Source organism: Zeugodacus cucurbitae, chromosome 2 (assembly GCF_028554725.1).
Source record: "Zeugodacus cucurbitae isolate PBARC_wt_2022May chromosome 2, idZeuCucr1.2, whole genome shotgun sequence".
Lineage (NCBI taxonomy): Eukaryota > Metazoa > Arthropoda > Insecta > Diptera > Tephritidae > Zeugodacus > Zeugodacus cucurbitae.
The window spans coordinates 37702989-37726794 of NC_071667.1; the positions used below are offsets into that span (position 1 = coordinate 37702989).

At 33.6% G+C, this 23806-nt stretch overlaps 1 protein-coding gene across 1 annotated transcript; it reads left to right on the top strand.

Moving 5' to 3' along the window:
- The first annotated feature begins 281 nt into the window (after window positions 1-281).
- Gip_1 (putative hydroxypyruvate isomerase) lies at window positions 282-22218 on the top strand. Its single transcript, XM_011196187.3, has 4 exons — window positions 282-592; window positions 682-784; window positions 20937-21109; window positions 21881-22218. The coding sequence occupies exons 1-4, from the start codon at window positions 403-405 to the stop codon at window positions 22186-22188; spliced, it is 774 nt and encodes a 257-aa protein (XP_011194489.1). The 5' UTR covers window positions 282-402; the 3' UTR covers window positions 22189-22218.
- Window positions 22219-23806: the final 1588 nt, after the last annotated feature.

Here is a 23806-nt window from a genome sequence, read left to right on the forward strand (position 1 = left end):
GCTCTTTGGCAATATTGTGGTAATATCAGCTTATTGTGAATTAATTGTAAGCATGCCATGAATGCCACTGAAAAAGGTCTCGCATATTTGCAAGATTGTCGTAAAATGAAATGCATGTAAAAATTAACAGCTGTTTTACGATATTGTAATTTTGCGATGTTGCCATACGTTTACGACGTTAAATGAGTACCACTACTATATTTATATCATTGCAACGTTAAATGAGTACCACTACTATATTGAAAGTTACTATATATTGTTGATGTAAACATCTGATTATTACATTTTCGTTACAATTGTTAATCTTTCGAATTTTGTTAACTTCTTATCTACTTATAAATGTACATATATTTGGTGCAGAAGTTTTGAATACTTTGTTAATCTGTGCAGTTCCGTAACATAATGAAACTATCTGCGAACTTAAACTTTTTATTTACCGAAGGTGGTAAGCACATATCTGAGAGAATTTATATGGCGCATAAGGCAGGATTTAAAGCTGTTGAAATACCTTTTCCAAATATCGGACTGGAGGATATATTGTTAGCAAAAGAAGAAACTGGAATAGATGTTGCACTAATAAACATAAGCATTGGTAAATATGTTCTAAATAAAACATGTTTATCTGCATTAAGTTATTTAAAATTTTTTACATACATATGTATGTCTTTATTTATTTTACAGGTGATTCAAAGTTCGGTTGTGCTAGTATTCCTGACTCTCAAGAAAATTTTAAGAATCAACTGAACGAAACAATTCATTTTGCTAAGAAAGTGCAATGTAAAAAGTAAGTTAATTTCATAAGTTTTTTCTTGATGAAAATACTGTCATTATATGACAACATCTTACAAATGCTCAATTCCATTTTCCAAAAAAATCAATCAAATTTCACCCAACAACTGCAACTCTCCAGTTTTGATAAGGGTAAAGTGTTGCACTTTTACAGAAAAGAAGAAATTTGCCAATTTGACAGTCTGAGTACAGGGCAGAATAAATAATGCAACATATGTACATATTTGTTACAAAAGAAACGAAACCCAGAAGTTTCAAGATCTTGTGTTAAATACATAAAGTATGTAAGTATTGTCCCGATTTTTAAAACTTTATGTAACTACAAACTTTGATTCGTCATCAAACAGTACTTAAGAGTATCACAAGGTTCATATTTAAGTATCATTATGAAATTAGAGCAGATAAGATTGAGACTACCACATGAGATAAATATTAACATCATTTGAGCACATACATACATAGATAATTAAGAACCGATTTCACCCATTTTCCCCTACAACATACATAAGCATGCAATATAATAGCTAAATTTTTCTGGAGAGGAAGTACTAATAATTTTTTTTTATTACAATTGTACCTAGTATACAATGATTAAATACTAATAACAATTCAATTCTAATAAGTTAAAAAATAATAATTAAAAGCTAAATGTTAGAGAAATTCATTAGCTGCTAAGTATGCCTTGCTAAGTATGAAGGCCTCTTACGTTTCAGTCGGTTTTCACATTCAGAAGTTCCGATGAGTCTGGATGTCTCTTCATTTGTAAGTTTGGTTATTTCATTTACTACCGAATCCACACCAAGATCACGGTATATGTACTTCATAGTACCTTATTTTGGAAGCGCTGAATGCAGACAATACAGCTTTGACTTGAGCAACCCTATAGTTGAGCTCCATAGGCCCAAATTGGCTTTAGTACTTGATTATATAAAAACAGCTTTTTTTTCGATTGAATGTGTGTGGATATCTTACAGACTAGATGATGAAACTTAGCAAATTTTAAATCAAGCTCACCCCATCTAGCATCTAGGGTGATTTTTAGGTACTTAGCATTAGAGACCGACCGATTAATCGGCCTTGGTATCGGCATCGGCCAGTATCGGCCACAAAATTCAGCATCGGCATCGGCCATATTTGGCCGATTCTTAGCCAATTCTTTCTACTTCTTTCGGATTACACTAAAATACATTTTTCTTACTTTTTTGATTTCTTTAAAACATAAAATTTGAATTCTTCTGTTTACCATATAAAACACGGTGATTCACATTTGACTAAACTAATAAATTCCACGATGATAATTTAAGTCTAGTATAAAGAAATTCAATAATAATTCATTAAATTGAAGGTTTTATTTAGCACTGCTAGAAAGATTCGATTTATGTCAAATATTCACAGTTTTGTTTAACAACTGGTTGAGATTTTGAAGATAATGTCATAAAGCCACTATTATAGAAGCATTCGTAACTAGGAGAGTCTATTTTTAAAAGTTCGCCATAGACTGGATCACGTAATAATCACTTGGTGCTGTCCTGGACTATAAGGTGTATGCAAAAGAGCCTGCCACACAAGATTCTAAAGTTTCTATCGAGTCACTATCACTATATGACGCCTTTCACAATGCGAGATATAAATGACAAAAGTCATCTCTTTGAAAATAACAGATTATTTTTACTAGACCTATTATACTATTTTCAAATATTGGCCTTAATGCTCATTTTTATTTTATTTAAGGAATTAAATGTCCTATTTTCAATAATTTTTTTTCTAGTAAACACTTTTTTCTGTCTTATATATACATATTTAAAGAATAATTTCTGAAATTAAAAAAAAAATTAAAACTCCTTCATTGAGTCGTCATTTGCGGTGACCCCTCGGAGAAAAGGTGCATCCGCGTCGTCAGCACAACTCTTGCTAGGATCATTCAAAATGAAAAAACAAAAATAAGTGTTCTAGGTAAGACCATAAACTCGTGCTTGAACAAAGGAAAGACAGAAAAACAAAAAAAAAAAATTAAAAATACAAATTTCGGTCAAATTTGATTGACTTTTTTTAAATAGTTGTAATTGAAAAAAGAACTCATTCAAGCACGAGTAAATTTTATCTCGGAACACCTATGCAAAATTACATCAAGATCGGTTGAGTAGTTTTCGAGAAGATCTGACAACCGACTTGGAAAACATGGTTCCGAGAAAAACGCGTTAAACGTTTTGAGGAGCAATAATAACTGACGTGGAGCGCACACCTTCCAAAGACTATATCTCCGAAACTATTATTCGGACAGACTTGAAAATTTAGGATAATATTCTTGAGATGTTGTAGAAATTAATAAGCAAAAAACAAAAAAAAAAAGAATTTTTAATCCACGAAACTCATGTCACCCCTTAAAGGAAAAAAGCTATATTGCTGATTTGCTTTGAAAAACGTGAATAACTTATTTTTTCTATATGTATTTATATTATATATGTTATTTATTTTTATATATGTATATATTATAATAATAATTTATTTAGTTTCGAATATTAATTAAATGAATAAACAACTTCATATTTACATATGAACTGAGTTGTTTACTTATTTTGTGATGTTATTTGTATTTGTTTTTCTTTTGTTACTATACTAATTTACTAATTAAAGTTATTGATGAAAGAATCGGCATCGGCATCGGCCGATTCTTTGCCAACTGGCCGAATCATGCATCGGCATCGGCCAAAAATTTGGTATCGGTCGGACACTACTTAGCATTATTGTGATGTGGTATAGGATTACCATTTATATAAATGGGATGGTATGAGGTTTTGTTTTTTTAAGTAAAGTGTAGGTGTATTGATTCGGAATTGTTTAAATTAATGCGCCACTTGGAAGCCCATTTAGTAATTGCATTGACTGCTGTTTGCACTCGAAGGGTAGATACTAAGGTTGACTCTCCTTCTGCTAACAGGGCTGATGTTGACTCTCGCAAATGTCGCTGTCACATAACTTGAGTCAGTGGGGATATCACTTGTAAAAAGCGACCTCTTGTTTTATGCTGAAGTATATATCTTTTAGGTACGAAGCAATTATTTTAAATTTCAACAGTAGACCCGAATGCCAAACTCTATCAAAAGCCTGAGACACGTCTAAGAAGGCCGCTGAACGAACGTTCTTTTTATCCATAGCATTTTCAACGAAATTAACGATTCGGTGTACCTGGTCAATTGTGGAATGATGATCACGAAGCCGAACTGATGTACTGGTGTTTTCGATCTATTATTGATTAACATTCTCTATTATTGAGAACATTCTCGAAGACTTTCGATAGAGCTGGCAGCAGCGATATAGGCCTATAAGATGTGACATCATGTAGTGGTTTACCCGGCTTAGGTATCATAATAACTTCAGATACTTTCCAAAGCGATGTAACGTATCTTAAGTATAATGCACTGTTTACATTTTTTTATACAATTTGGTAGAATGCGTAATATTTCTCCGGTTATTAAATCAAACCCAGGAGCTTCTTTGAGCCTTGCGTTCCTGATAAGACTTTTAATTTCTTTGCTAGTAACTGGAGAAATGCTGTCGAGTGGATCTAACCAACTGTTTTCACAGTTTAGCTCATTTCCATCGTGAGATGTTTCTCAAATGATTTGCAAATACTGAAGCCTTTTGTGCATCCGTTTTAGCCCATTCTGTTTCGTTTAATTTTATTGGTGCGACATGTTTTATTTACTTATTAATATTCTTTGTAGCTTTCCTGAGGGAATACTCGGTGGATTTATCAACAGTGAGTTTGGACAAAAACGTTTTGAAGGAATAGTTTTTAAACTGTCTGATTTTTGTTCTTAGTTCCGCTGCCCATCTATTAAGCTCAGTTTTGAGAGCACCCGACATAGTTTGCCATCTTCGTCGAAGTTTCCGTTTTTTATGGATCCACTTAGATTCACGCGAATATTCGATGTACTGTTCCATGCAGCATTTTGAATTACTTTTGTGACAGATTCAACTTCACAATCTAAGTCAACACCTGTCGATATGCTCTTTAGCTTAAAATCGACTATATGCAGCATAGTCTTAGATTAATACCAATCATGTTTATTAGATAAAGAACACGTTCCGGACGAAATTACTGGTTTTTCACATAGAGTTAGTAACACTGGTGAATGATCAGAGCTTAAATCTGAGCAATCATTGGTTGCGTAATTTGGTTTTCGATACTTTGTTGATGACAAAAGAGTCAAGAAGACCTGATAATTTCCTTCTGTCTGCAGGCCAATAAGTGAGTCTCCCTGTCGAAATAACATTGCATCCAATAACTTGTATAGCTTTCAGAAGTTCTCAAACTTTGGTTGTAGTTAAACGAGATCTCCAATGAGTGTGTTTTGCATTAAAGTCACCACCCATGATGTACCTTCCGTCATAATTTTTTAATATACTCGTATAAGTATCAGTTTTGATATTATCAATGGGCGGGTTATATAGAGCAATTAAGTATAATGACTGATTGAGCATTTTTACTGACATTGAGGTAACTTGAATTTCTTCAGTCTTAATCTGAGCTTCTTCGAAATGTTTAATAATACTTTTGATTAAAACCGCGCTTTCTCCTCGTGCTGAGTTTGCTGGGTGCGGAGTGTGGTATATGTCATAATTTGTGAATGGTAAAAACGAATGGTTCGTAAAATGGGGTTTGGACTACAAACATATAGTACATCAGTATTTCTGTCGTTTAAAATAACTTCCAATTAATTTTTACTTTTGCAAAGACCATTGGCGTTTCGTAGCATCATTTTCAAAGAGTTACTGTTCATCAATTAATTGTATATGGTATTCAAGAGCGCTGTGAATTATGCTGCTGGTTTATGGACTTAAATAATTTTTCTTGTTCGTTTAGTTTATCCAAAATTTGGGATAACGGACTACTTTTTTGAACTGTATTTGTCTGACCTCGCTTAGCCATTTGCGCAAATGTAGATGTTGCGTCAAGCGACATACATTTACATCCTTTTAAACCTAAAACTAAATAAATAATAAATAAGAAAATGAATGGTAAACTAAATATTAAAAAATTGAATTATTAAACATTGAATTAAAAAACGTTATTATATATAAAATACTTACCCTAACAATTAATTTATAATACCAATCTTTTACTTACCTTAATACTTACCTTAACATAATCTAGTACAATGTTTAACGAAAGATAATCATACTTACCCCTTTTGTAATATATACTTACAATTACCACTAGTTTAAGCCGTTACTTTAAGATTTAGGCTAAGCGATTCCATGAAACGGAATAAAGAACTCTTCTTGTATTTAACGGGAGAACGATACGGACGTGTTTTTTTTAATCGGCAATTTTTTATAAATTTTATCGACACAAGCAATTTGGTGTTTTTTTTATTAATCGCGCACCCCCGTAATTTTTCATTTCTCAAAAACACTTGAGAATTTTAATGGCGCCCGAGCAGGGACTAAGTGCGTGATCAAACAATTAAAATAAATTTTAAAACTTTTCGCGAATTAATATTAATTAAATATTCGTAACCAATTGCCTGTATTAGTGATGAGCGAACCAAAATCAAACTTATTTTATGGTGTAGAAGCGTGGACGATGTCAACATCCGATGATACGGCACTAGGAGTTTTCGAGAGAAAGGTTTTGCGAAGATTTATGGTCCCTTAAACATTGGCAACGGCGTATTCATGAACAATTTAATTGTTTTAATTGGCTAAATTATTTTTTGGGTTAATTATTTATTTCACTTTAATTAGCACAGTAATAATAATTTGGGACAATAAAGGCAAATAAATTAAATGAATAATAAACGTTATATGAATTGCCAGGGGAGAGACAAAATCAGTTTGCGAATCCAGTACACCGCACGATCGGACCGCAATAACTAAAAAACTACAGTGATTAAACGAATTTCGCGATTAGTATTATTAACTTCAAGCTGAAATGAGTCCTTAAGCACCATTTTTAATGCGACTGCCTTTGAAGTTATGTTGTACAAACGGAACAAAATTTGGCAGGGTAGATACATAAAGAAATCGGGACGAAAGTTTATTTTGAAAATTATATGAAATAAACTAAATAATTTTGTTTTTTATTTAACAATACTTAGTTTTTATTATTTTACTTCCGACTGAACATAGTTTAGGTTTAGCTTCTCATACAAAAAATATATGTATGGTCCGAAAGTTAAATAAAAAGTAGCAAAGGGACAAGCCAAGGGAGAGACTTTTATGGGCGTGGCAGTGGTCCGATTCCGCCCACTCTATTCGAAAGCAACCTTTCTAAAGCCAAGAAACACGTTACAGCTTACACAGACGGACGGACAGAGAGACAACCGGCTTTGAACTCCACACTCCACCCTGATCACTTTGGTATATATAAATCCACATCTAACTCCTTTAGTTTTGTGTGTTACATACAACCGTTATGTGAACAAAACTATTATTTTGATACCGAATTTGCAAATAGCATGTATAGGTTTGATGTGTGATGAAATTCACTCAATTTTGTTCTGGTTCGAACTTAATTTCGGTAAACGGGAAAGGCACTTAAATGAATCCCTCAAGTGCCTTGTGGTACTTACCAAGCTTTTTCTCAAATACTTCGAGATAATATTCTTTCTTTGAGAATGAAAGTCCCATTCATTTCTTATTAATAACAAAAATACTTATTAGGACAAAAAATATATATATTGAATTATTCTATAAAGTAGGTTTTGACATACATTTCATTATTTGTTGCAAAATAGTTAAAATTTAACTCCAATTTCAGAAGACGTGAAATTTCTGAGAGTGCTCAAATATTCCATGCTCCGAATCTGGTCCTATTTTTCATGCATAAGGTCGTTATTTGGATGAGTGTTTTTTTAACCGAGCCTTCTTCATTGTGGCTTTGTTGAGAAGTTTGGGATTCTGGTGTCGAGATATCCACTGAAGCCTCCCAGGTCTGATGAAAGGATTTGGTTTGGTATTACAACCCCATTTACTCTGTATAGATGATAACGCCTCGTTAGCCTCTCTAACCAAGCAGGGAGTGTCGCGCGTAATTGAGGTTGATTGATAATCGGATGGCAGAGGCTATTCACTTTTCCATCCCAGATCCCCCCCTTGTCTTTTGCTCCACCGCAAAGCCATAGAATACTACTTAATATAATACATACACATATGTACATATTTGTGATGACCGATATTGCTATTTTTGAATCACTGTGATTTCAGTGATTGCTATTTTTAAATCACTGTGATTTTATATTGCTATTGCGATCACAACAAAAAATAACGAAATTATGAGAATTTATACTCCACATTTTTTTTTTTTTTTAATTTTTTACATTTACATTTTTATTAATTTTAACAATATCCAAAAATTACCTGCTTTTGTAATCACAATTAATTAATTAATTAATTTTAGGTACATTTAACTGCTTTTGTAATCACCGTACCCAAAATTATCAAAATCATAACTAAAATTTCTACTGTGATCACCGAACAGTGATTGCTACTTTCGAACTGATATTGTTACTAAACAGTGATTGCTACTTTCGAACTGATATTGTTACTGAACAGTGATTGCTACTTTCGAACTGATATTGTTACTGAACTGAGATTACTACTGAACAGTGATTGTTACTTTTCGAACTGCTTTTGCTACAGTGATCGAATTAGAATCACTGAACCGCTATTACTACAGTGATCGAATTAGAATCACTGAACTGCTATTGCTACAGTGATCGAATTAGAATCACTGAACTGCTACTGTTACAGTGATCGAATTAGAATTACTGAACTCGTGTACTGTGATCGAACAAAAACACTGAACTTCTCTATAGCTACTGTGATCGAACTCAAATTACTGAACTGCAATTGCGATTGAAAATCACTGATATTTACAATAATTGATCACAGTTGCTATATGTGATTTTTCAATCACAGTGAAAAAATCACCGGTAGTGAAATATCGCTCATCACTAGCCTGTATACATATTTTCGGTTTTCGATTTTCGACTCAGTGAGTGAGAGGGAACAATAACTTAACTATAATATATTATACAATTTTACATTATATACAAAAGGTGCTAAAAATAAATAAATAAATACATATACATATGTGTGTGTAAAAAATTTAAGTGACCGTGTACAAAGTGCAGTGATCCCTAAATAGGAAGACATAACAAATTACAAAAAATACATACAGTGGTGGCCATATCGTATGCAACTAAAACACGATTTTAGAAAAAGTATGTATATCTTACCATTAAACTTGGGAGACTGTTGATTGGTAACGAAATTATTTTAATTTGGTATTTTTACTATTATTTAGCGCTCATAAACCAAAAGACTTGCATTCTTAAAAAAAAATACGAATACCATTTTGATTTCACCTCTTAAATTACGTGGACAAAACATATGCAACTTTTTGGAAGCAATAGTAAAAAATAAGTTTTACTAATATTTTTTTACAAATCCATTGTTTTTTTATCACTTCACGACATCTTCTTGGCATTTAGGCAATTAAGTTATCAAAGATTTTCAGGCTCTTTGAAGTCTACCTAAAAGTTATCGGTATTTTTAATGTTAGTCCTATCTATGCGCCTTTTAATCAGCTTTTACAAGTTCTCAAAAGGTTTCAGATCTAGGGCTATTCCAAAACATTGATAATATTTGCTTAAACACAAGATTTGGCATATTTAATACACTTTGTAAAATGCATTTGTAATATAATATAATGCATTAATTCAATAATTTCTATATAATAGTCTAACTCCGTTAGCAGAAAAGTAGCATTAGCTGCAGCTATATGTATATATATTCTTAATCTGGAGAACCTCCTTTTTCCAATGATACCGATATATACTAAAGTTTCCCCAAAATAAACATAGAAATAAAATTAAAACAAAAAAGTGCACACTTTCAGTTTTTGGCTCTCCCTTTTTTCACATTCAATTATATTGATATACATATATTTACATACATATCTACATGCATATATGCCCATAACAATACGTTTAAATATAATTAACATACGCACTCTGTGCGAACACTGTGAAAACAAGGGATTTTGGGATTTTGCGGTGCCCTTTAATTTTATAAATAAAAGTGACAAATTTTCGAATTTTTTCGTTTTTTCGCAATTTTTTCGTGCAACTTATCCGCCGTTTTTTCGCAATTTTTATCGATTTTCGAACAAACTTTTTCGTATCACATTTCTCTGGTTGTGCTATTTTGTAATTTGCTCATTGGTGTATTTTTAATTTGGCTTTTTCGCAAATTGGGAATCGATATTTTTCGTTTTCGCCATTGATTCCCATTATTAAATTCTTCTGTGCCAAGTATGTTTTTCGTGAATTTTAAATTCAAACTAAAACCCAATGAGCAAGCCAAAGCCAACTATCGCAAGCCTGTCTCCAAGTAAGGAGTTGCGAAAAGTAGTATTTTGCGCATAAAAACGGGCCTTCTCGAAAAAACCATAGCGTTGGCAAGTCTCAAAAAAGTTTATGATAATAAATGTTTGATATTTTTCAATACAATATCTAAACTTTTTTAACTGCCAACCATCCCAAAGCCATCCGCGCCTTCATTGCGATCAATGATTGATGAAGTATCTGGGTGCAAATCCAAAGACCACTACTTGACTGCCTGTCCCACTTTCAAGACGCTTCCGGTGCAGCAGAGGTTCGAGTTTGTGAAATCGGTGCCCTTATGCATAAATTGCTTGCGTAAGGGGCATACTGTATCCAAGTGCAGAGCGGATCGATGTCGTGTATGCAATCGATCGCATCACACATTGTTGCACCAGTATCCGGTTTCCTTCCCCGCTGCACCTCATCCGCAACCATCAACCACTCATGTCATGCATACAGCGAGTATGCCAGATCGGGTCATGTTGGCAACAGCAAGTGAGGACCAGTTGTGGAGAGTACCTGCTTGCGAAAGCGTTGCTGGACTCAGGATCCCAGGTCAACTTTATGACGGAGGACTTGGCGCAGAAGTTGCGGATTCGACGCCAACACAAAACATTGAGCGTAATTGGAATCGGCATTTCCAATACGAAAGTAGGGGCTAAATTAAGTCGCGGGTAAATAACTATGACTTTCGGCGGAATTCTGGACAATGCGTAGCATTTCGGCTAATCATCCAGACCATAAAATCAATGTTAATGGCTGGAAAATACCGCACAATATTGAATTGGCGGATCCAGAATTCCATAAATGTAAAAAAGTTGACATCCTATTGGGTGCAGAAATATTTTTCGAGCTTTTAGCTGTTGGGCAAATTAAATATGGTCCTAATCAACCAACATTTCAAAAGACCCTAGGTGGATAGTATCTGGCAAATACGCCAGCAATTTAAGTTCTCCTCCCAAAATACGTAGCACATTATGCCAAGCTGAAGAAGACTTAACGTCAATAGATTCAGTAGTCCAAAAATGTTGGGCTTTAGAAGAATTACCTTCAGAATCAAATGGCAATAGATTCACACCAGAGCAACAAGAGTGTGAAAATTTTTTCGTTAATACAACTCAAGTATTACCTTCAGGACGGCTTCAAGTCAGAATGCCCTTTAAAGCTGACCGTAAGTTACTCGGTCACTCATATGAAACCGCAGTTCGGCGGTTTCAGGCCCTGGACTGAAGGACATTAAAAGATCCAGAACTTCGTAAAATGTATCTGGACTTTATGAATGAATATAGAGCACTGGGTCATATGAGCCCAACGAACAATAAGATCCCGAGTGAGCCACACTACTTCGTTCCGCATCAATGCGTTTTAAGGCACTACAATCAAATTACGTGTTGTCTTTGACGCTTCGAGCCGATCTTCATCTCAAGTAGCATTGAATGAACTTTTGATGGTAGGTCCAACCATCCAAGAGGAGTTATACTCAACTCTTCTACGTTTTCGCTTACATAAGTATGCACTAACAGCGGACATTATTAAAATGTACCGACAAATTATTATGCATGAAGAAGACAGAAATTGTCAACTCATAGTGTGGAGAGAGCATCCTTCAGAGCAAATACAAATTTTTCGACTTTTTCGGTGTTTGCAAATGCTCAGTGATGCCAATACAATTAAATATCCACTCGGTTTATTGGCCATTAAAAGAAACTTTTATGTTGATGACTCATTAACAGGATCAGGAAATTTTGAGTCTCTAGATCTTTCAAGAAGTGAGGTAATTAAAATATTACACTCGACCGGATTCACCTTAACGAAATGCTTGAGAATTTTCAGTAGGCTTTGAAGTTTATGGGAGGGGTCTTACTTAATTCCTTCCTTTGTCCGCAACGGTGTTTTTCGCCTGAGCATTGACATTCTCCTCAACTGTGTTACCATTCTTTTTGTCTCTAATTTTGTGTAGTTATTTAACAACGATACAACCACGGTAACTTGCAGGATGGGAATCGACGCAGTTGCAACATTTGGCAGGATCTTTTTCGGCTTTGGTGCATTCAGTTGTAAGATGTTTGCCTCCACATTTCACACATCTCGATGGCTTACCGCAGAAGTTTTTTGTATGTCGAAAAGCTTGACAGTTTTTGCATTGAGGGATTAATTTAGAGGCTTTGATAGGCTCAACCTTGGTAACGGTATTAAGAATGTTTTTGATCTGATAAACTTTCTAATTGTCCTCGGTATCATCGAATACTACTAAAAAAATATCTAGCGGTTCTCCAGCCTTCCACTTAAGTTTGTTAATTGCATTTAACACATTAACAGCCGGTTTCACGAAACAAATTTAAGTGAAAAATAATCAAGTCCAGTTTCACCATTTGACTTAATTTTTAATTAAATGATCACGCTTTGCCATTTAAATATTATTTAAATACTGTCATATGTAACCATGGTTATGCTATTCTATCAATTGAATTCCCATTTCTTTACCATTTTGACATTGAAATACAATTTATTTGTTTACATAAATCAGCTGTTTTTCTTACTGACATCCCTGCCTTTTAATTTTTAGGATGCCAAATGTCAATAATGGTTAAACGCAGGAAACTTAAGTGCAAAGTTAAATAAAAATTAAAATTAAATAGAACTTAATTTTCAATTAAAAAATTTCGTGTAACCGGCTGTAAAGCCTTGATCTTTACCTTTATTGGCACAACAGGCCAATTAGCTCTCGTAGCTAAACCAAGGTGTATTTTCGTTTGACAAGAATTTTGTTGTTGTGCGATAGTCAGTGGCTTCAGATGTATTTAGTTTATAGACACCTTTTCTCAAAAGCTTTATTAAAAATTTGTTTTTTGTTAGAGCGGTAATATTCGAATGTAATTTATTAAAGTCTTTAACATCGTTTATTATAATTGGAAACGAATTTTGGTATCATTAATGACCGCCTTTTCTTTATTTTTATTTTTAAAATGGGTATTTTTTAAATGGATATTTGAAGAGCGCTTCTTTTTGAGTATCCACTCAGTTTCTTTAGCTAGTTGATCTTGCTTTTTCTGGCTTTCAGTTCTAAATAAAAATTAAAAATTCATTACATATCGCTTCTAAAGTTTTAGGCTTTTAATTTTCAACGGAATTAGTCTTTTGTAATTATCTAATTTTATTTACTCTAAACGAGCTTAGACTGTTTCTCGGCGTAACCTCATGTTGAGGTTCAGCCATTTTTGGTTTTTAGCGATTTCCCTACTGGGTTTTAGAAACCTGTCGTTTGTCGGTAATACAGGTACAAATAAAACTTTTTATTCTGTATTTATTAAACCTGTATGGCAGCTTTGATCACAGCTGGTAATTGTAAAAAGAGAACAGCTGATTGTACATACCCCAGTCAAATAATTACATGTGCATTTCGGCATTTGTTTATATTTCTTATTCACTGTTATTTTTTGGATTTCGGTAAATGTGGAATAAAAGGTTGATATGTTACCGTTACTATGCAACAAAAATTGTTTCATACTTTTCTCGTTCGTTGTACAGTTACATTAAGAATGTGCTTGTGAATTGGGTATTGCATAGAAAATATTTATATGTGCAAAATCAGTTTAGCGGAACTTTCTTACTGATAGTGTCGCAGCAAAAACTTTTTTTACTAAAATTTGTTTTCAAAATTATTGTAGGCGCATTAACTTAATGAATTATTAAAAAATTTGAATACCTTTATTTAACTTTAAGCCTAAAACGCCTCGTGGTACTAGTTTATCAGCCAAGGAACAAGTAATAATCATAGGAATGCATGAAAGCGGTTTCAAAATGGCTCTGGACTAAAGCGACATCGGAACTGTATCTCAAAATTTCTTAAAAACCCCACTAATTATGGTATAGTGCGACGCAGCGGACGAAAAACAACATTGATGAGCGGTGCGAAAGGATGATTCGACGGCTAGTCGTTGCGGACTTGATAAGCAGTGATCAAATATGGACCTAGTTAAGACAGAAAATCACAATAAATATAATTTTTCCAATTATACATAAAAATCTGTTCCTGAAACACACCTACATGACACCTAAACCAACGCTATAGAAAGACACAATAAAGCACATTTGAGGTTTGCAAAGAAATACCAATTCTCTGCCGATGAGTGATAGAATACAGTCTTTAATGAAATTAAATTTGGTCGGCCCAGGTCATTGAAAGAAATATTGGAGAGATTCGCACCAGGAACAACGGTCCTACTATAAGCGATGTTTTGGAAGCGGTACCTTGATTTTATGGGCTGCATTTAGCTGCTGTGGAAAGCTTTCTACATGTTTTATATTCACTCAAATGAATGCAAATATCAATGTAGATGTTTTGGACAGCGAGTTAATACAATTTGCTGGAAATATTTGTGGCATATAACTGGACATATCGAAAGGATAACGCTTTAATCCACACGAAGAACATCTTTAACGACCGGAAAATTCCGTATGCAGTATTGAGTTCGAACCTAAATCTTATTGAGGATCTCTGGGGGAACCTCTCTGCTCCTGTTTTCCAAAACAGAAAGCAGTTTGAGACAGTACGTCACCTTAAAATAGCCATAAAGCAAGAATTTGCTAATATTTACATAACTATTCTACAGTCATTAGTTAATTCTCTGATTAAGCGGCTTAATTTAGTTTTAAAATATAAGGACAATTCTACTGACTATTAAAATAAACATTTCTTTCAGTTAAACTCAAATTTATAGGCTTTACTGGTAAAAATAGTAAAATGCACATATAAATATTTACCATTAGCCTAAACTTCAATTTTGTTTTATAGTTTAAAAAATATTTTTAAATTTGTTAATGTTTTGTTTTTTATATCGTATACATTAATAATAACAAACCAGCATACTCAGAAATATTTTGCAATTTTATATTCTTTAATTTTTTTTGCAAAAAGTTTATGCACATATAATTATTTGACTGAGGTATAATTATTTGCTCACGTTCGTGTTTAGTGCGGCTGTCTCTATTAATAGTATGTTTTGTTGTTTTTTTATAATTTCGGTTCACTATTTAAACGTTTAAGTAATATTGTTTTCTTTTTTATCAGATTCCGCAAACCACAAATGTGAAGATATATTCAATTTGCGTTAGGACTCTGTGCCCTTTTTAATGCACAAAAATGCGGTTTCGCATTCAGTTTAACAATGAAGTTTAGACTTTTCCACGGCACCGAAAATGGTACTTGCGTTCACTATCAACTGTACATATACAGTATGTGATTGACGTTGTAACCGTTTAGCCGGTTATAGCCGAATCGATGATAGTGCGCCACTTCTCTCTCCTTCGCAGTTCGACGCCAGTTGGAGATCCTAAGTGTAACCAGGTCGCTCTCCACCTGGTCCCTTTAACGGAGTGGAGGCCTTCCCCTTCCTCGGCTTCCACCAGCGGGTACTGCATCGAATACTTTCAGAGCTGGAGCACTTTCATCCATTCGAACAACATGACCTAGCCAGCGCAGCCGCTGTCTTTTTATTCGCTGAACTATGTCAATGTGGTCGTATAACTCGTACAGCTCATCGTTCCATCGTCTGCGGTATTCGCCGTTGCCAATGTTCTGAGAACCATAAATCTTGCGCAAAATTTTCCTCTAGAAAACTGATAGTGTCTTCTCATCTGAAGTTGACATCGAGCTTCTGCACCATAAAGCAGGACGGGAATGATAAGCGACTTGTAGAGTTTGATTTTCGTTCGTCGAGAGAGGACTTTACTTTTCAATTGCCTACTCAGTCCAAAGTAGCACCTGCTGGTAAGAGTTATTCTGCGCGGATTTCGAGGCTGACATTGTTCGTGTTGTTGATGCTGGTTCCCAGGTAGACGAAACTATCTACTACTTCAAAGTTATGACTGTCAATAGTGACGTGTGAGCCAAGACGCGAGTGCATAACGTATTTATGTATATTTTTTTAATAATTAGTGATTTTGTACTAAATGTGCGGCTAACAACCTTCCTTCTATCCAATTTGATTTAAGAAAGTGTTGGTCACTCCACCATATTTTTCTCCTTTCTCTCTCGCTAGTTTTCTTTCAAACAAAATGATATGCATTTCTTGGAATATCACTAAGAAGTATAACTTTTCCGGACTCCACGCACCAGTTTATTTTTTTTGGTTTGAAATTTGTTTACTTTTGAATTTCAAAATTTGAATTTTTGAATAAATGTAAGGGTTAAAACAATGGCAACATACATGTCAAATTCGGGTAAAGAGAAATTAAATGTCATATACTTAGTTCACTTTGTTGAATACACTTTGCAGAATTGTACAAAAACAGTACATTTTATAAAACATAAAATTAAAAACAAGTAAGGAAGACTAAGTTCGGGTGTAACCGAACATTTTATACTCTCGCAATTTATTTATTTAACTTTATTTATATTATATAATACACAATTTGACCCACATATTCGTCGTATAAAGTCCATTGAAAGTTGGAAACCATAATATTAGGTTAGAAGCACCGAGGTCCTCGTGTTCGATATATGGGGCCTTAAAAACCTATGGTCCGATTTCGGTGATTTTTAGAATGGGGCTGCCACTTTATAAACATAGTATTTGTGCAAAGTTCTGCACCGATATCTTCACTAGTGCTTACTTTATATGTTGTAAAGTAAACAATTCAGATCGTTTTCAAAGTTCTGGTATATAGGAAGTAGGCGTGGTTGTGAAGCGATTTGGCCTATTTTCACAACATATCATTGGGATGCAAAGAAACTATTACAAACCAAGTTTCATTGAAATCGATCAAGTAGTTCCTGAGATATGGTTTTTGACCCATAAGTGGGCGACGCCACGCCCATTTTCCATTTTGTAAAAAAATCTGAGTGCAGCTTCCATCTGCCATTTCTTATGTGGAATTTAGTGTTTCTGGCGTTTTTCGTTAGTGAGTTAACCCACTTTTAGTAATTTTCAACCTAACCTTTGTATGGGAGGTGGGCGTGGTTACTATCCGATTTCTTTAATTTTTGGACTGTATTAAGAAGTGGCTAAAAAAACAACTGCAGAAAGTTTGGTTTATATAGCTCTATTGGTTTCCGAGATATGTACAAAAAACCTATTTGGGGACGGGGCCACGCTCACCTCCCCAAAAAAAATTACATCCAAATATGCCCCCTCATAGTGCGATCCTTAATACCAAATTTTATTTCCATAGCTTTATTTATGGCTTAGTTATGGCACTTTATGTGTTTTCGGTTTTCGCCATTTTGTGGGCGTGGCAGTGGTCCGATTTTGCTCATTTTCGAAAGCAACCTTCCTATGGTGCCCAGAAATAAGTGTGCCAAGTTTCATCAAGATATCTTCATTTTTACTCAAGTTACAGCTTGCACAGACGGACGGACGGACAGACAGACATTCGGATTTGAACTCCACTCTTCACCCTGATCACTTTGGTATATATAACCCTATATCTAACTCGTTTAGTTTTGGGTGTTACAAACAACCGTTATGTGAACAAAACTATAATACTCTCTAGCAACTTTGTTGCTAGCAACTTTGTTGCGAGAGTATAATTAAAAAATTAAGATTTATGAATCGATTTTGACGGTTGTTTTCTTGACGACAGCATTTTTAACTATAATTGAATATCAATATCAGTCTATGGCTTTCAATTTTGACTATTAGTTCGTGTGATCACATTGAAAGCAAGTTTTTGCTTGTGTAACAGCCTTTCCTTACTTGTTCACATATCGAATACTCGAAATATTAAAAATAAAATGTTTTTGGAAATATCTACACACTTGATTTTATTATACAGTGAATAACTTTAATATTCGGTATTTTATTTCAAACACTTAAAGTGTGGATAAAATGGTTAAATAAAAAATGAAGTAAAATTTTTGAATGCAGGGTGTAATTTTATATTTTAGCAATGAAAATGTGTATAATACATACCAAAAATTTTTGGGGAAACTTCAGTATACTATCCCAGGCTTTCGGTGATAAAATGGATATCGTTCGAAATGTTAAGAATATATGTATATAGCTGCAGCTGACTTATAGTTTTCGAGATATTCGCACTTAATGTTGTAAAAAGCACAACTTTTATCTTGAATTTTCACGATATATACTCAATATTTTATTAATATTGTGCACTTATTATACACTTACACTTCACCACATTGTTTCTGCATATTTTTTTATAAAAATTATCTCAAAAATAGTTGTAAATAAACATTTAACATTTTACACAAATCTCTTAATTTCAACAATACAAACAACAACAACATTCAACAACAATAACAAAAACGGTTGCAGCTTGACAAGAAATGAGTGTTGCCATATAGATAACGCTGGTCGAGCCAACACCGGGGTTTATAAATGAGGTGCTAATGAAAAGTTCCGCAATGGCGGCCTTCAGCCGCGCTTCAAAAAAATGACCATAGTCGGACCAACACCGCACAGTTGTTCCCCCATAGGCAAAAATCAAAAATCGATAGCAAAATATTTTGAGAAAATGTAAACGAATTGTCTCTAAATTTACCAAAATTTACCAAAATTTTATATGGTAAAACAGTTTTATCTAGAAATCTAACGGGACTTTCTAAAAATGGAATCAAACACGTGAGCACATGTTCATTTTCACAGTGCAGCAAATACTTCTTAACTAAGGGGGAAATTCAAAGTGGTCTGTCGTTACGTTCCTGAATTAGAATGATTTGAATTATGTTCCAATAATAATAAAAGCTAATATGTGTTGTATTTTTTTTAATTAAGGCTTTTCTTTGCCTTGGTTCTTGGATATTTTGTATGCGTCTTTATTATGTTTAGTTTTAGTTGTGTTCCCCCCTCTCCCCCTTTGACTTTTTTGTCCAGGGTTTTGTTAAGTTAATATAAAAGTTAAAGTTTGTTGCAGAAATTTTCAGATATATGCGTAATCTACAATATACAAACTCCATCTTTTTTTCTTCAAGGTCAAATTTGCCTTGCAAAGTGCTATAACTAATCCATAAATAATATGAAAACAAAATTTGGTACAAAGGATCAAATTAGGCAGGTGAATATTTGGATAACATTTTTTTGGGAAAGTGGAGGTGGCCGCGCCCATTTATGTTTTTTGTTTATATCTCATAAACTGCTATAGCTAAATCAACCAAATTTTCTGGAGTCATCTCCTTTAAGCACTTGATTATACAGCATGGAAATGGAGGAAATCTGATTATTACCATGCCCACCACCTATACATATGTTTTGTTGAAAACTAAATACTAAAAGTGCTTTAATTCAGTAAGGAAAAACACCAGAGACCCTAAATTTTATTGTAAAGATGATAAGGAAAACAGCATTAAACTTGACATAAAAAATGGACAATAACGTGGCGACGCCCACATGTGTTAAAAATCATACCTCAGGAACTACTCGACCGATTCCAAAGAAATTATAGGATATAGGCACGATGTGGCCAATTTTTTTATAATATCTAATATATTTCTAGATTTTTGGTGAAAATTTCATAACGATATCTTAACGGGAAGTATTTATGGCCGCGGCTTCATACAAGCGGATTCACTGTGCACCGTTGTTTACCAAAGAGATGGAAATGAAAAGTTCTTTCGCGGATTCACTGTGCACCGTTGTTTACCAAAGAGGTGGAAATGAAAAGTTCTTTCGCGTAGAACTACTTTCTGCATTGGTGGCCTTTGGCCGCGCTTTAAAAAAGCCCTGGTTGGCTCAACACCGGGGGTTTTAAAAAAAAAAGCAAGATTTTGCATGAGTCACAACACCATTATGGTTTATATATTTGCGGTATAATATTTCTTTTTTCTGTTTATTTTTATTATTTTAATTTTTGCAAAATATCTGATATGGCAGCACTTATTACTTGTCTACCTGCAACCCTTTTTGTTATTGTTGAATCGAAGGTTTGTGTAAAATGTTAAATATTTATTTACAACTATTTTCGCGATAATTTTTATAAAATAAATTTGCAGAAACAATTGGTGAAGTGTAAATGTATAATACGTGCACAATAATAATAAAATATTGAATATATATCGAGAAAATTCAAGATAAAAGTTGTACTTTTTTCAACTTCAAGTGCGAATGCCTCGAAAATGTGTAAAATGTTAAATATTTATTTACAACTATTTTCGCGATAATTTTTATAAAATAAATTTGCAGAAACAATGTGGTGAAGTGTAAATGTATAATACGTGCACAATATTAATAAAATATTGAATATATATCGAGCAAATTCAAGATAAAAGTTGTACTTTTTTCAACTTCAAGTGCGAATGCCTCGAAAACTATAAGTCACCTGCAGCTATATATATTCTTAATCTCGAGAATGATACCCATTTTATCACCGAAAGCCTGGGATAGTATACTAAAGCTGACCCTTCGGTTTTATTGATAAATTAACTAAAAAACTGAAACTACCGAAACGAAAGTTATAGAAACGCCGACTCGATATCCTGACATAAATCCAACCAATTTTTTTTTAATTTATCAATGAAACCGAATATTAAAGTTGCGTAAATTTTTGACTATTTGGTTATTTTTAATTATTTTGTAGTATTATTCCAACAAAAATTGTTTGATATGTATATTCTTAGCTAAAATATAAAACTACACTTTGGCATTCAAAAATTTTACTTCATTATTTATTTTAACCATTTTATCCGCACTTAAAGTGCACTGTATATTTTTTGTTTTATGATCACGATGCAATTCAATATAAAAGTTATCAAAATCATATCATATTTACTAACGAACATATATTTGTATATTTTAGAATTCATATAATGGCAGGACTTACTGAAGGAGAATCAAGCGAACATTTGGTTACTTACAAAAATAACTTAAAGTATTCGGCAGATATTTTGGAAATGGAGGACATGATCGGCTTAATTGAGCCCATAAACAAATATGCTTTGCCATCATATTTTCTGAACTCATTCGAAACAGGTGATTTAAATAAAATTTTAAGAAATGGTAACAATTTTTGTTTTAATTTTTGAGTTATATTATGGAGTCCGGTTATAACATTCCGGCCACAAAGTAGTAGGAATAATAGACCCACACTTGTACACCGACAAATATTTATTTACGCCGTAGATATCCACGAGAATCGAATTTTTTCCATAGAAACGAGTCAGCAGATTGCATTCATACAACTCAAGGTTCTCAGTCTAGGTCTTTTGTAGTAACTAAAAAATAAAATTTCAAATATTCTTAAACTATCTCAAAATTACAGTCGAACACTATAATTTATAAATCGTTAGACTACTTTCACTCGCAATAAAAGTTGCTAAGAGAGTATTATAGATTTTTCATAATACTAAACAAATTAGATATCGGGTTATATATATTATCAAAATGTTCAGGGTGGCGAGACGAGTAAAATCCGAAAATTTAGATATCTTGACAAAACTTGGTACACATGTTCCTTGGGGCCGTGAGAGGGATGCTATCGAAAATGGGCAAAATCGAACCACCTTACGCCGACAAAATGGCGAAAACCGAAAACACATAAAGTGCCATAACTAAGCCATAAATTAAGCTATGAAAGTGAAACTTCATTTGCAAACGATAGATTTAGAAACATCGTTAGAATACATTTCCAAAATAAGAAGCGACAAACACCGTGAAAACAATTTGTACTGTCATTTTAATAATTTTAATATCTACAAACTATAACAATCTACGTATATTGAATAATATTTATTCTTATTGCAGCAAGTTCCATAATAAGGGAAATAAGCAGCAAGCATATTAGGCTTTTAGTGGATCTGTATCATTTGCAACATATTATGGGTAATATAACGCAGGCATTCACCGATTTTAAGGATATAATTGGACATTTTCAAATTGCTCAAGTTCCTCATCGCCATGAACCTGATGTTGCCGGAGAACTAGATTTTAATTACATTTTCGATTTAATAAAATTAACTGGATACAACGGTTGGATAGGGTGCGAATATAAACCAAAATCTAATACGTTAGAAGGATTGAAGTGGATGCAAAAATATAACATACAATTATAAATAAACCATTCGACTTTTACTACCATCAAATTCGATTTTTCATTATCTATACATATATATAAAAGAAAGTCGTGTTAGTTACTTTATTTATAACTCAAGAACGGCTGAACCGATTTGACTGAAATGTAGTGGAGAGGTAGCCGGGAAAAGAAGGATAATGTGTTTATGTGTTTGTTTCGAGTTTTGGCTTGCTTATTTTGACGATATTGCGATAAACAATTCTATGCCGCCACCAAAACGATCAATCAAATCAACTAGGATTCAAAACATTGCGAATGAAAGTACTGAAGATGATCATGAAGAGAGTGAAGAGCGCCGCGTTAGAATGGCTCGTCTTCGTTTAAATTTTATAAAAGAACAGCTTTTGTGCATTCATGTCGTAATATCTTCTTTTGCAATGTGGTGAAGCGTTTGGCTACCTGATAGCATATCGATTAAATAATAAGATGTCCAGATGTCTGTATACCCACCTCAAACCGGTTTTCTCGCCCAAGCTTCCAATCTGCGGTGCCTGTGCGATTTCGTATGAAATGTACGCAGTTTAATTCCCGTATTCATCACCTTTGAGCTCGGCTCGGCTTCCAGCGTCCACTCAGGAAGGCACATTAATGCCGGTATTCGGCGAGCAGTCTCAAGTATTTAATAGAGCCGAATCTGTGGTATAATCTTTATAGTGGCTTTTTGGTATTCTGGCGAATGTGTCTCATCTCTAGTTGAGCAATATCAGGGGCCCTATTCTGTAACTCGATTCGAAAGTAAATTTTATTCGAATTTAATATTCGACTCGAATGTGTTTTAGCATTCTGTAACAAAATCGAATTCAGTTTATAAATATGCGAAAGTTGTACCACCCTGTGCCAGTATTTTCGAATGCTAAATGTCAAAATAAAATGAAATAAGTTTAAACTTATTTTAAAAATATGGATTCCGTTGCATTGTGGATAGAGGACGAGGAAATTATTGAGGAAAGGATTACGAGAAGATATATAAGAAATGAATTTAATATTATGGAATTATCGCAAAAAAGGTAATTTGATATGTACATATGTATTATGTTCGGTTATAAACTGTTTTTGCATTTGGGATTATAGCTTCATACAAAACTTTCGACAGTCTAAAGAAGCCTTTGATTATGTCTTAAGAGGCATAACTGAAGAACTAACGGTACCTATAAGATCCACGGCAGTAAATCCAGCTATAAAACTTGCTGCTACTTTAAAATTCCTTGGTCAAGGCGGCTAATCAACATTAAATAGGACAAGACCGGTTTGCAGGGTTAGCCACTATAATCCACTACATCTAAATGTATTGCAGAAGTGTTGAATGCTATTGAAAAAACAATGTGTCCGAAACACATAAAATTTGAAATGAGCTCACAAGAAAAACGTGAAGCTAAGAATTATTTTTATTCAAAATTTGGATTAACAGGAATAATAGGTGCTGTTGATGGAACTCACATCCAGATGGTTAGACCAGTAAAAGATGAACGTCTCTTTTTTAATCGAAAGCTAAAGCATAGCGTCAATGCTATGGTGGTAAGTTGATATTACGACGTTTTATTCAGACTTATTTATTATACTTTATAATTAGATTTGTGACCATAACATGTATATAAGAG

What these genes read in the sequence shown, in the direction of transcription:
- Gip_1 (XM_011196187.3), top strand. Translation starts at nt 403, where the DNA reads ATGAAACTATCTGCGAACTTAAACTTTTTATTTACCGAAGGTGGTAAG. An exon ending in ACTAATAAACATAAGCATTG is followed by an intron (nt 593 to 681) that starts GTAAATATGTTC and finishes TTTATTTTACAG; the next exon opens with GTGATTCAAAGTTCGGTTGT. An exon ending in TCTGAACTCATTCGAAACAG is followed by an intron (nt 21,110 to 21,880) that starts GTGATTTAAATA and finishes TTCTTATTGCAG; the next exon opens with CAAGTTCCATAATAAGGGAA.